At 35.3% G+C, this 15,458-nt stretch overlaps 1 protein-coding gene across 10 annotated transcripts in view; it reads right to left on the bottom strand.

Moving 5' to 3' along the window:
• Thoc2 (THO complex subunit 2) overlaps positions 1–15,458 on the bottom strand; it is a 123,453-nt gene that overhangs the window by 69,450 nt on the left and 38,545 nt on the right. For all 10 annotated transcript variants that reach the window (XM_078034308.1, XM_078034311.1, XM_021722374.3 and 7 more), the window contains one exon: positions 8,468–8,634. In XM_078034308.1, coding sequence (XP_077890434.1) covers positions 8,468–8,634 — 167 coding nt within the window. The remainder of the gene's footprint in view (positions 1–8,467; positions 8,635–15,458) is intronic.

Below are 15,458 nucleotides of genomic sequence, written 5' to 3'. Positions count from 1 at the left end.
ATACTAGCTTTTATATTTTACTTATGTAGTTACCTTTGCCAGTGTTCTTTATTTTCCACATGGCTTCAAGTTATTGTCATTTCAACATGAAAGACTGTTTAACATTTACTATAGGGCAGGTCTATTAGCAACAATATCCCTTGGCTTTAGTTATCAATATTTCTTACTTTTCAAACATAGTTTTGCAAAACAGAATTCTTGACTTAGTTTTTTCCTATATGCCATTATATTTACCTTCTAATTTCCATGGTTTCCAAAGAGAAATCAGATGTCAACTTTACTAAGGATCCCTTGCATTGATGGGTATCTCTCTTACCACTCACAATATTCATTTTTTTAAAAAAAAAAAGAGAATTTTTTTAATATTTATTTTTTAGTTCTTGGTGGACACAACATCTTTGTTTGTACGTGGTGCTGAGGATCGAAGCTGGGCCGCACGCATGCCAGGCGAGCGCGCTAAGGCTTGAGCCACATCCCCAGCCCCACAATATTCATTTTTTATCTTAGTCTTTTAAAAACTTTAATGTCTCAGTGTGGATTTTTAAGTTTATCCTGCTTGATCTTCACTGAGCTGCTTAGACGTGTAGATTTATATCTTTCATCAGATTTGGGAAGTTTTCAACCATTATTTCTTCAGATATTCTTTCTGTCCCTTTCTCTCTCTTCTTCGTCCAGGATTCCCACGATGCATATGTGGTACATCTCACGGTATCCTCTTAGGCTCAGTTAATTTTCTTCATTTTTCATCTCTTTCTGCTCCTTATACTGCATAAACTCACTTGATTTATCGAGTTGGCTGACCACTCCTTATGCCTGCTCAAATATACTGGTGAACCACTTTGGTGATTTTTCCATTTGAATTACTATACCATTCAACTCCAGAATCCGTCTTTGGTTCCTTTTCATAATTTTTATCTTTTTATTGTTATTATCTATTTGGTGAGGCAGTACTCTAGTTTTCATAAGCATGTCTGCATATACTGATTTAAATACTTTATTTGGTATGTCTGGGCTTTCCTCGGACACAGTTTCTAATAATTTCTTTTGTCTTATGAATGAGCCATACTGTCTCTCCATGCTTAATTAGTTCTTACTGAATACTAGACATGTTGAATGTTATGTGAAAACTCTAGAAATCAGATTCTCCACCCCATCCCCAAAGATTTGTTGATAGTGCTTTGCGTGGTTTATTGATGTTATTAATAGTGACTTTACTAAACTTTTTGCAAAGTCTATATTCTTTGTCATTTGTGGCCCCTGAAATCTTTCTTTTAACTTAGTATCCAACTAGTAGACTGACAATTTTCTTTAAGATCTGTAGCAAACAAATGGGGGAGGAACACTCCCAGTCTTTGAAGACTGATACAGTGTAAAGGCACTGTTTTGCCAGGCCATTTACAATTCTGCCTTAGTCTTCACATCCTGTTTGATCACAGCATACCAACCAAAGGAGAAAGCTTAGGGTCTTCTTAGGCCTTTTCTAACCATGTGTTTAGCTCTGGGCACGGCATGGCCTTCTCAACTTCCTGGTATATGCAAAAGCTTTATAAAAGTCCTTATTTTCCCATCTATCTCCTTTTCTAACTTCCCATCTATCTCCTTTTCTAACTTCTTCCCTCTCAGGCTTCTAAATCTCCCTGCTATTTGTCTCAATTTGCTCTAGGCTGCTACAGCCAATAGTTGTGCCTTCAAATTGGCAAAAGCAGCCCCAGCCATGGGAAAAAACTTAGTTAAAGGAAACAAAGGCAGGCCACCAAGCTGGTCCTTCAGGGAGCAGCCAGACAGATGGAGACCCATAAATACAATTCTTTGAACATAATACTTTGCTCCCTCTGACATTAGCAACCTGCACCAGAAGTGTGGGATTCTCTCATTACAATTACTGTTGATTTGGATATGGAGAAGAGTAGGCAGACAATTAAAATGTCATAACACTCCTTTACCCCACAGTTACAGCTTCATTCTTCAAAAGCCTTTCCCTGGATGTTATAAGATTTTTTACTAGATTTTAGAGCTCTGCAAAGTTGACAGTTTTTGCCAGTTCATTAGTTGTTTCTGTAGAGGGACACAGCTCTAGATTTCCCTACTATGTTATTTTCAGTCATATCCTGTCACTGCCATCTGAAGACCTCTGGGTTAATTCTCTTTCATTTCTGACTTTCCCTTCACTTCTGACTCACTATCACTCTAATTCTACCTTTTATTGTCATTAAGACAAGAGTCTCACTGTGTTGCCCGGCCTTGTCTTGAACTACTGGGCTCAAGTGATCCTTCTGCCTCAGTGTCCCAAGTAGCTGATTCTATAGGTATATGTTACTACACCTGATTCCCTCCTTCCTAACTTTTGGATGTTTTCATATGCAGGTATGAGCTTCTTCTACCACACTAGTCTCTCAATTCCTTTAATTCCTTCATCACTTTCAAATACCTTCTCCTTTACCGTATCCTAGCTACTCACTCTATATCCTAAACCTTAATTTCACCAATAGCTGCAATGCCAATTTCATATATCCAGCCTCAAGTGCACCCTGAATGCTGCTAACTATACTCTATTTGTCTCATCCATTCACTCAAGTACTTCCTACCTTCTCTAAACTCCAATGTCTCCCTCACCTCGCCCCACAATGACGACTTTGCTTTCCATTTCAGTAAGAAAATAATAATAAATTGGGTTTCTACAAATTCCCACAATCACACTTACCCACCTACCAACAACTGAACCTACATATGCTGCCTTCCCATCTGCTATTATAGGTGAACTCTTTTTGGTCCTATTTTAAGTCAAACCTATGCATCTACTTAAGCACTAAACTCCATTCTCTCTATCGTCTTCAAAAATAAACTGTTCCACATGGGAGGTATAGACGAAGTCTAGATAGGGCAGAGGGGCGGGAGGGGAAGGGAGGGGCACAGGGTTAGCAATGATGGAGGAATGTGATAGACATCATTATCCAAAGTACATGTTTGAAGACAGGAATTGGTGTGAACATACTTTTATACAAACAGATATGAAAAATTGTGTACCGTATGTGTAATAAGAATTGTGATGCATTCCACTATCATGTATTTTTTAAAAAAGCAATTAAATAAACAAATACATAAACTGCTCCAGAACTGGGTACAGTGGTATATACCTGTAATCCCAGCTACTGAGGAAGCTGAAGCCAGATAATCACAAGTTCAAGGCCAGCCTGGGCAGCTTAGCAAGACACTGTCTCGAAATTTAAAAAAAAAAATAAATAAATAAATAAATAAATAAATAAAGGCTGGAAGTGTAGCTCAGGGGCAGAGCAACTGCCTACAATGCAGGAGGACCAGCGTTTAATCCACAGCACCAAAAAAGGAAAGGAAGAGGAGGTGAAAGCAGGTGAAAGGAAGGACAAGGCAAAGGAAAAACTACTGCCCCAATAAGTCTCTCCTGTATCACTGACTGTCATTGTTGTTGTTTGCGATGGTTGTTTTGTTTTTGGTGGTACTAGGGATTAAACCAAGGGCCTAGCACATGCTAGGCAAGTACTCTACCACTAAGCAATACACCAGCCCTTTCTGCATTTTATTTTGAGATGGGACTTCTCCTAAGCTGCCCATGCTGGCCTCCAATTTGTGATCCTCCGTCCTCAGTCTCCCAAGTAGCTGGGCAGTTTCCCCCTTTCTACTCAATCATTCCCATATGCACACAAGTATGTTCTCACTCTCCCATTTTTGCACCCATTTCCTCTACCATCTACCACCCCATGTGTCTGCATACATTTGTAGTAACTGCTTGACAGTTGTTGATTCTGTCTCTAATTCAACTCTTCCCATTATATCTTACTACAACCCCAACTCCACCAAAATAGCTCACTGTTACCTCATAAATGATAAATCAAATAGTCAATTTTCAGTCCTTAAATGACCTATCAGAAGCATTTGACACAGTTGATCACTTCTTCCTCAAGTAAGCTTCCAAAATGCATTTTCATTGTTTTCCTCATACATTTGTTCCTTCTCCACTTTTTCTGCTGGTTCCTCTTTCTCTCAGACCCCTTAACAACTGAAGTGCCCCAGTGTTCAGTCCTTAGGTCTTTCCTCATATTTCTCTCTATATCCAAATTTTGCTGACTTCATCCAATGTCACAACTTTAAATAGCATCCATATGCTTTTGATACACATATTTCTATTTGTAGCCCAGTCCGTTCTCCTGAACACTAGATTCCATGCATCCAGTTATTGATTCAAATTCAGTGATTTACCAGATTCAAATATCAGTTATTTACACTTGGATATGGAACACATATCTCAAAAATTAACACATACACAACTGAATTCTACATTCCCACCTCCAACATTCTGAACCCATTTCACCTGAAATTTTCCGCATCTCAGTAGATAATACCATCTTTATAGCTGCTTGGTCCAAAAAAAATTTCAAAATAGTCCTCCACTCTACTTTCTCACATCCTGCATCCAATCAATCAAAAACTATTATTGCTCTATCTTCAAAATATATTTAGAATCTTATCAACATTCACTGCTACCATAATCAGTCAGATGAATCCTTTTAAAATCAACACAAATATGCACAAGCACATCCCACACACCCACTCACCATTCATATCACCACTGGAGGTTGCTACTAAAGAAACTCTTTACTCTGACAGCTGGTAATTAATGGGAAAAATTAAAGCACACGTCTGACTTTCCAGTAGAAACTGCATTTTTAAGGAAACCAAATGGCCTGAGCTGATAAAGGGCAGCTCTTCTTTGTTGAAGAATGACAGCTAATGATTATAGAGGTAAATTAGCATTAGTAAATCAGCAATTTAGAACCTCTAAGGAAAAAAAATGTGGCTCAAGAAAGGATTAACCATGGATTATAAACCATTTAACAAAAGGTTGATAAGAAACTGAATGTTCACAAGATGACATAGTATTTACCTTGCTACTGATGAGAAGGGGAATGTCACTGTATAATGGAGGCATCAGGCTGCCACCATTACTGAATCATTTAAAGATAGTCATTAGAGTTATGCAATATACAACATTATAACCATATATTTTTGTCATTAATCATTTTACTCAGTATAATCAAGCCTTTAGACTCAACTCCAAGTATATAAGAAATACAGGGACAAAGAACAAATTAATCCAACTGTGAAAAAGCAATTATATAAATCCAAAAGGTAGAGTCTTCTAGGGATTTGCCTTGTCAATATTATGCAATGCTGTGGAGTGGGGAAGAGATGAGCTCAATTAAGAAAAAAATGTAGCCTCAGCACCTAGTACCCAAGAGGTGTTCAATCAACATTTCTTAAATGAATGAATTTGGGGTAAGCATAACAGGGCTTGACCATGTTAACACTGTTTTGAACCAGAAATCAAGGGGTTGAGACACAGATGAGAGCCACAATCTCTTTTCCTGTGGCAAAACAACTCTAGCCAAACTTGCCTTTTAGTACCCTTACGCTTCGTAGCACTTCTTTCCTACTGTTCTTTGTGCTTTACCTTATCCCTATATTTCCCTTAACCCTGTAAGAGGAACAGAGATGTGCCTGCCCTTACTCTTCAAAATGATCATGTGCTTTAAAACTGCTTACATCTTCTATTACTCTTCCAAGTCAAAACATTCAGTATCACAGGTTGATATTAGAATTAAATCCCTCTTGCCAACATCATAGTAGGAAAATTTAGTTCTGCCTACAGAAGCCTGCTGTTCCAAACAATTCCCAATTGGTCAAAATATGGGTTGGTAGAAAGGAGAGGAAACATCTTCAGGAAGTCATGGAAAAGGGGTATGGTGGAGTTAGGCAAAGTACAGGTTGACCATACATGCCTGGGAGCCAATTCTCAAGGATATATTTCCTAAGCAGTTTTTGATTTTCATAGCTTTCCTTACTTTTCTTCCCATACAAAATAACTAAAATCCCTGATATTTCTTTCCCTACCTTTAGTGGCCCTGGATACAACAGATTCTCACAAGGAAAAAATAGCAATAGAAACAATTTTTCTACTGCAATTAGAATAGAAACAATGTTAACAATTAGAACAGAAACAACCTTAACAATAGAAAAAATGTTCCTAGCAACAGAAACAGTGGACCAGTATTACTTAAAGCAATATGAGACTCACTCCTTCCAATAATAGGTTATTTTTAAATCAGATATTTTTTGGATGGATACTTCTTATTAAGAAAAACAATGCCCATTATCTACAAAAAAAAAAAAAAGGATTATTTGAAAACTGTCAGGCACTTCTCCAGTATACTTCCGCTCAAAAAAAAAGCTACATAAGAATATTTTCATAAGATTTTTTTATTCTAAAACCAACCACTTAAATAACTTGATGTTATATAGTTCATCATTATTCACTGTAATATACTCTAAAATCTACAGTATCCAAAACCCTAACATATATTCTAATTAATCATGCCCAAAATTAAATGTTAGCTACCTTTTTGCCACAGAGGTTGGCTTTATGTTCTCAAACCCAAAGCAATCATGCTGCCTCTTAAAATCTGATGAAGTACTTGAAACTCTGTTTCCTTAAACTAAGAGTTTTTTCTCAGGCTCCTGACAGGAAAAGGAACACCCTGCCATTGCTAATTTTTAAACAAATGTATAGTACTCTCTTGCCCAAAACGCTGCCATGCACCTTGTTTGGGCTTGAAAGCTATATGCTTTTGAATTCTGATCTGCTTTATCTTCTGGAGCATTCTATCTCCTGGACCATTAGAGGGAATACACAAATAAAAGATAAGCAGAGACAGCAGGTGCTATATCATTCTTTTTATCCTAAACACAAGCTCCAAGAGTACGGGAATGGACCTTCCTCTTCAGCAAAGTACTACCAGTGTCTAGCAAAGCAACAGGATGTAATTAACATTCAATGAATGAGAATTTTTTGAGTAGCTGATTATCCCAGGTAAGTAGGCACATTAGCAAAGCTATACCAAAAGTACAGTGAAGGCCTTATTAAATTAAAATATTCCCTGCTCTCAAGAGAATTATCTTCATAAAACATAGAGCACACATTTACAATTAATAAACATTCACCATAGGCTAATTCCAGACATTAATAAAACATAGAATCTGCCCTATATGGCTCACAATCTGGCAAAAAAAAAAAAAAGTTTATTTGGGGCTGGTGATGTGGCTCAAGCGGTAGCGTGCTCGCCTGGCATGCGTGTGGCCCAGGTTCGATCCTCAGCACCACATACAAACAAGAATGTTGTGTCCGCCAAAAACTGAAAAATAAATATTAAAAAAAAGAAAAGTTTATTCTATGTAACCTGATGAAGTGTTAGAAATGTGTGTGTCAGGTTTTATGTGAATACATATTAAGAAATGACTAATTCTGAATAGGTAAAGTGCCAGTTAAGACTTTATAGAGCAAGTAGCACATTTATTCTTAAAGAATAAATAGGAGTTCACAAGATGAAGAAAAGAAAGAGGGTTTTCTAGTTATAAGGAACTGCATGAACAAAAGTTCATAGCAATGTCTATAACTAAATGTGGGAAATAGCTAGTCATTTGATAATGACTAGAATATCAGATTTAAGGGAAAAAAATGACTACGATAAGTCTGAGGAAAAAAGAACAGTGCCAGATTGATGAGCTTTTTCTGCTACACATATACATTTGGATTTCATCCTATAAGCAAAGATTTTTTTAAATATTTATTTTTTAGTTATAGTCGGACACAATACCTTTATTTTATTTATTTATTTTTATGTGGTGCTGAGGATCAAACCCAGGGCCTCGCACTTGCTAAGTGAGCACTCTATTGCTCAACCACAACCCCAGGCTTTTAAGCAAAGATTTTTGAACCTCAATTAAATCTTTTAAGAATATAACAGTGATAATATGAAGGATGAATTTGAAAGAAATAACCAGAGGCATAGATTAGATTGACAGCTTTTGTAGAGACTCAATGAAAAATTATGTAAGATATGCCTCACGTACTTATTCGTGTCCATAAAAAATTCCAATAGCCATTTTCTATATAATAAAATTCTAATCTGACACAACATTCAAGGCCTATGACAACTAAAGTGCACCTACCTTTCCAGAGTCATTTTCTGTCCTTTCTTTTCCCATTTTATAATCCAGGCACATTCTAGACCTGGACCATTCCTTCAATCAGTTATGTATATTCACACCACCACATCTTCACTATCACACTGTTTACCACTCCTGCGTAGAAAACTCATAACAAACTCCTACTTATTCTTTAAAGACCAGGTCAAAAAAAGGTTACATCAATAAAGTCTTCCCTGAATCCATCTTTTCTGAGACAAAATTTAATCATGCTCTCCTCTATGCTTTCATACCACATCATTCATACTACTAGGATGGTACTCATTATGATGCATCATTAGCTCTCCATTGCTTTAAATAAATCAGAGCTGAAACAAATCATTTATAAATGAAACTCAAATTATATACATAAAAGTATGAATTTAATCTGTATATACATATTTTTTTTTACCTGGTAAAACTTGAATTTGAACCCAAGAATATGACACAGTGTTTGCGGTTCACACATACTCATGTAAGATTCTAATAAAGATATAAAGAAGTCATCATGTTCGGGCCTGCATTCAAACACTTCTAAAATGACATCCAAAACTCTATTGGGATCCAGATTAAAGCATCCTGTAACAAATGAGATATACACAAATTCAAAAGTGATTATATGACATTTCTACTAAAAGCCATTAACTTTCAGGGATAACATATAGCAAGATAAAAATGGTTTCAAAAACAACTTCTTTTTAGTTTACTCCCCCTCTTCTGGAGGAAAATCTTCATAACTTCCAAAATTATAAGAACACCATGCATTTTACAGATAAGAATGTGACTTGCCCAGAATCATAGAATGGGTTAATGACAGAACTGGGTTGGAGCTTAAATCCTGTGATATTAGTCAAATAAACATGCTTCTATGTCATACTATCTCATCAGTTCTTGATTACTCAGATTAGTGAAAGAGATCCACATTACTAATTCTTAGCAAAATAGGCAAATAAAGCAATTTTGAAAAATGTTTTAGGGAAAAGTATGTAGAACACCAATATATGATTACAGTTTAGATTCATGAAATTGGACTATCATTTTTAGAATCATGAATAGTTTATCTTACATATACAACAAAGCTACAAAATATACTTGTACTACTGATTTATATTGATAGTTTTTTGTTAGCATCCTAAAGGAAAAAGTGGTAGTCTACTGATACCAAAGAGATAGAGAACACCTAGGAAATCGGGGAATGACAAAGGAGTTTAGATGACACAAGAAAAAAAGGAAGAAAACAACCAACTTAGGTAGAGCATGGGAAGGAAAGGGTGGGGCACTGACTAGGTGTCCACTGGCTACTTATCCATGCTAATCTCCTAGTGTGAACTAAAAAGGGGCAATTGGACCTGATCTTTATAAACATTCCTACCAACCTCCCTACCCTGTTTTTTAACTCTATATGAATTCAGCTTCAGCTGTTACCACAATGATATTATAGTGAAATTGTATCATATAAACATTTAAGTTATGAGAATTCAACCATCTGCACATGGCAAAAAAAGAGAAATAATGTAAATACTATAAGCAATTCTATATACCATTCCTTTCAATAAAACATATTCTTATGACCTGGAGTGAGCATGTGATATCCATGTGCTGTTCCTTCAGTTCCCACATGCTTTGTATAAAGCTGAATGGGACTCTAGTATTGTAAATTATGTATTTTTTCATTAGATATTAAGCCCCTAAATGCAAACTAACCACATCATTGGGCCAGCAAAGAAACACTGGTTTCTTCTAATAGTAAAGAACTGTGCTGGATTTAGGGAGATATGTGAGGTTAAATATTTGAAGTTATAAATTCATGATAGTCAACTGAAGGAATTTTTAAGAAAACTCTTAAACGTATTCCTGCCCAAAACCTTTTTAAAGGATCTTCAGAGTTACTTCTACTAACTCCACACTTATTTTATTAATGCCATACTAACATCTGTTTCTTAGTATCTTACCAATCACTCAGAAAACCAAATAATCCAAATACAAGTATTTTTCCCTCTTTTATGTGACACATTTAACACACTGTTTTTTTTTTCAATTTCTCACACTAAGGAAGAAAAAAAGAACAAAAATATGATATCTTACCAATAAGAGTTCCAAGTTTTTGCAAGTTATTCAAAAATGTTTTTCAAAAGCGTGGAGAAAAAACTCCTAAATATTTTGCCTCCCTCTGTACCTCCAAAATGCTGCTAATGGCAATGTAAAATGGTACAACTACTTTGCTAAACTTGCAGTTTCTTTAAAAGTTAATGTACCATATGACCCAGCTACTCCGTTCCTAGGCTACTTACCCAAGAGAAAGAAATATCTGTGTCAATACAAAGACTTGTACGCCAATGTTCATAGCAGCATTGTTTGTAATAGGAAACACTCCCAAATGTCCACAAACATGTGAATGAATAGACAAATAGTCTAATACAAGGGTAGCATGCATAGTCAAATACTGCTCGGCAATAAAAAGGAAAGAACTATTGATACAGGCACCAACACAGAAAAAATAATTATGCTAAAATAGTAATAATGCTGAATAAGCCAGATAAGAAAAAGCAAACTAATCTAAAATGACAGAAAGCAGATCTATGGTGGCCTGGGGAGAAGGAAAGGAGGAGGAATGGAAGATAATACCAAAAGATAAGAGGGTATTTGAAGGAAAAAGACGGGAATATGCACTATCTTGTTTGGGTACTGTTTTCACAGACGTGTACATCAATTATGCCTCAATGAAACTGAAAAACTACAATCAAATTGCTATAACACTGACAACAGATTGTGTAAGACCCAGTAAATTCTCCAATCTTATAACAACTTCATGTAATACAAAATCACTAGGGCTATGGCTATAGCTCAATGGCAGAGCACTTGCCTAGCAGGTGAGAGACCCTGGGTTCAATCCCCAGTGTCATGCAAGAATTTTTAAAAACAAATAATATAAAAGCACTAAAAAGGAATAACACTTTATCATGGAGAACCAAAGAGAGACTGAATAAAATTTTCAAAACCAGCTGGCCAATAGTCACACATTAAGCCACATAGACAAAACTTGTGATTAAGGAGTAGAAGAGCAAAATGTTAGATGGAAATCTTTTAAGCATTCCATTCACTTTACTTTGAAGTTTATGAACTGTGAACCAATGACATGTTCTATTTAATAGTATTCCTTCATCAAGGGTAGTCTATCAGTAATCTATGCTGTTAACCACCATTTCTTTCTAGGTTCAATTTAAGGCAGCAATATGAAAGAAGAGATATGTGTTTTTATAAATAAATAACAGATATCAGCCTTGTAGCTTTCACAAAAGAAAAACTGGAAACTACTAACCTCAAGTATTTTAAGTTAGTCCAATAAATTCTGTTTATAAAAGTAGCCAAACTGAAGGTTTAGAAAATCTTTTTTTTAATCTTAATGTGTTAGGTAACAGTTAACCTATTTCATGAATAATGAGACTCTAATAACAATAAACTTGACTATGCAAAAAATACTTTTTTATAATGGTGGCTGTGATAGGCACTCTTGTGTTAAGGCATCTTATAAAGGTTTTTCTCTACTCCAAGGATCAATAGACAAGTGATCTTGTAAGGAATCATAAGGCTAGCTCCCTACCTCTACCACCAGTTATATTAAGGAATGTGCACACGCGCGCGCACACACACACACACACACACACACACACACACACACACACACACACACAATGCCTTTGGAGGAACAATCAGGAAACCATAGAAGGGAACAAGCAGAAAAATAAACAAATGACAAACTGTAATGGCTAGGGATTCCTTAATTTATTTAAATAAATATTAACTATCCACTATGTGCCAGGTCCCTCTATCCTCAAGGAGAGTTCACACATTTTGGATGATAGATACTGAAAGAAATGCACTGCAAAACACCTGGAGTTTCCCCAAAGATGGACCAGATAGATGGTCATTATATTAGAGTGAATACAACTAGAGACAAGAAATATGATTAAACTGACAATGGTTGTTGTAGGAATAAGGTCAAATTGAAATTCTTAGCAGGACAATAATAGACCAAGATAATATTGTAAATATGACTAGGAGAGATGTTCAATTTACACATTTCAGAAAAGAAAACAAAATTACAGGCTCAATCATCATATCCCTGACAGAAGAGACCTTATGAGATTGAAAAACCATGCTTTTAACAAAAGGAAATATTTGGAATATGAAAAGAATTCCTTTAGAAACAAGCTAATAAAAATCTAGGCTTGATTATAGATCAAGGACCATAATACTCATATTTTGAAGACATTTTCAAATTAGAACGACTGTTACATGTGTACAGTTTATTCAAGACTGTCAGATACATAGTAAACAAATTGAGTCCGTACTTAAAAACATCTACTGTCTCTAGAAGTTTAGAAATACCCACTGTATATTAAATGTTGAGATAGTAAAGTATATTTTAATAATAAAATATAAGAGATATCTCATATATAAGATAATAATACTTAATGAGATATTTGTAAATATCTCTGCTAAAATTCCTATGAAATATTGTCTTTTGGGAATAGAACTGTTAAACCACCATTGTGAGCAGTATAGTACTGTCTGCACTTGTTCAATGATGTGGAGGAGGTAGGAGGGAAGCAATTGCAAACAGGTAGTATGTTAATGTGTTCATACTTGAACATTTTTAGATATCTTTTTTCTGCATGTTTTGTGCATTTTGTTTTGCTCTCTATATAGTACATATAATGGACAAATGAGTCCCAGTTTTGTAACATCTAGTCTCTAGATAGTAAAGAGGTTGCCATATATGACCAAGTAGTTAGTAAAATTAGTATATTTTGTACATTTTGTGTTGAAATTCATAGGAAAACTTGTACTCTATAAATGACTTCTGGATATGAATTTGTTCAGCCATCTGTAAATATTACATATGCCTACACTTGTCCACTGGAATGAAAGTAGAAAGAACGAAGTGAGGAGGGAAAGGTTCAAGGAAAAAATGGTTGTATTAGAAGATAACCCTGGGGCTGGGGACGTGGCTCAAGCAGTAGCGCACTTGCCTGGCATGCGTGCGGCCCGGGTTTGATCCTCAGCACCACATACAAACAAAGATGTTGTGTCCGCCAATAATTAAAAAATAAATATTAAAATTCTCTCTCTCTTAAAAAAAAAAGAAGATAACCTCATATTATAACCATTGCCATATGTGCAGTTTTACTTACCAGTGCTATGTGCATAGTAGACAAGTTCTTTTGTAAAATATCTAGTTCTAGATATTTAGAAGTGCTTGATATATTTAAAAGTAGAATAAAACTTTTTTGTTAATAGCTTTGAAAAACTGATAGGAAATACTATATTTGGAATTGTTAAATCACCTCTCAACGTTAAAAAAACTTATGCTAGACTATTTCTGCAAAATAGTGTTTGTTAAAAAAAAAGCATCTCAGGGTAAAAAAAATAAATCAAGATGCAGAAAAATATAGCTAATAAAATAAAAGTATTATTTTTTAAAAGCCTATGCTTAAAAACATTAATCACTGTTTCATAGCAGAAGGAAAAAATGACTTTTTTATTAACATACAGTCAAGAAATTTTAATAAAGCCGATTTTTAAGTAAAGCTGGCAGACAAATAACTTCCCTTTCAAAGGAATAGGAGAAAGCTGACATGATGACAATATGGGCTAAATGGACCAGTTTTCAAATTAATTCAAAGATAATTAAATACTAACTATTCTCAAAATAATTAGTCAAAGGGGTTAAGTGTACTATAATCTTCCCGAGGTGGGGGGGAACTGTTTGGCTTGGGGTATTACTTTGTTTTCAATATTTCTCTGATCATTTGACAAGAAACCAAGAGAACTGGTGAAGTTAAAAGGACAAAGACCCTATCTTTCCTAGGCGATCTACAACTTTAGACACCAAGCAACAAATGAAGGTTCTGAACTCTTAATTCTAGGAGAAAATAAGGATTAGAGCTTAGGACAACTACACCCTGGAACTGCTAACCCCAAAACCAAAGAAGAATCATTCTTAATCTCCAAAACTAAGCTCAAGTAAAGTAGCTCCACGACTAGTTTTTAGGCAGATATATCTATATATCTATATATCTATATGTCTTTATAGATATATATAGATATATGGATATATCAAGAATCAACAAGCTATGGCCTGTGGGTTAAATCCATTTGGCTGTTTTGGTAAAAAAAACTTTCACTGAAACAGTCATATTTATGTACTATCTGTGGCTACTTTCACCCTATAATGGCAGAGTGAGTAGTTGCAACAAAAAACATGACCCCAAAAAATTAAAGAAAAAAAAAACTCTTACCTCTTACAAAAAAAAAATTGCTAACTACTGATTTAGAAGGAAAGAATACCTATCAATCACTTTTTTATTGCATATATTTAGGGCATATAACAAGATGTTTTGATTTTTTGAAGGGCATCCAAAAGGGTAGTATACTTAATAGTTCAACCAAAGGAGCCCAACTCTAATATTCTTTCCTCTAATTTCTAAAAAGATGCTTTTTGCCACCCTGATGCAAGAACCACCTGACAGGATCTATATGAGACTTGGCAGATCAAGAGTCTACTAATCACTCTTGATTGCTCTTTAGTAAGTCATTCAAATTTAGTGCTATACATGAGATTGCAACCACCCTACAGATTCATAATAGTTCTGCTTCTCTGCATGCACATGCTGTAAATAAATAGCCCCAGGCTGTCAAACAAGATATAAACATTCTGCTGTGCCACAATCTTTTAGGGAGCAAACAATTGCCTTTTAGATAAAGGATAATAAATAAGGATTTCTCTATCAAACCAAGTACACTGAATATAAGTACACCTAGCTTACATTATCTCTAGTAATGTACACTGAATGTAAGTGCACCTAGCTTACACATACCTCTCCTTCATTAACAAACTGATAATGGTTAGTGAAGGAGAGCGGATATAAAATAGTTTTGTGGAAGGTATTACACCTTTCTAGATGGCTCCGAAAGAGAAACTAGTGGGAATAAACACAGATAAATCCATCTGAAGATGTTATGAAAAATAAGATGCCTTGTTAGTGTGCTGTTCTAGTCAGAAGAGATGAGGTCTAAGATGGAGTTTGCAATGAGAAGGAATCTTAACAAATTCATACACTAAAAAGCATACTCATTGGAATTAAAGTCTTGACATCAATTTTCACATCAAAAGTTCCTTTCTCAGGCAACCATGGGGAATGAGAGGTCATCTGCCACAGAGAAACAAGGACTGGGCAAGGGACATAAACTTTCTAAATTTCTCCAAGTCAGGGAAGAGATAAGAACCACTATGAACTCTGTAAGAAAGGGAGAAGGAGTAATTCATTTTCTACCCAGGATTTATTTAGCACCCACATACCAGCAGTGAGGAAAAGGTACTAAACAAACCAGACCAGAAA

The sequence above is a fragment of the Ictidomys tridecemlineatus genome, chromosome X (assembly GCF_052094955.1).
Source record: "Ictidomys tridecemlineatus isolate mIctTri1 chromosome X, mIctTri1.hap1, whole genome shotgun sequence".
Classification (NCBI taxonomy): Eukaryota; Metazoa; Chordata; class Mammalia; order Rodentia; family Sciuridae; genus Ictidomys; species Ictidomys tridecemlineatus.
The sequence above is the reverse complement of the archived record's forward strand: the minus strand, read 5'-3'. Positions and strand labels throughout refer to the sequence as shown.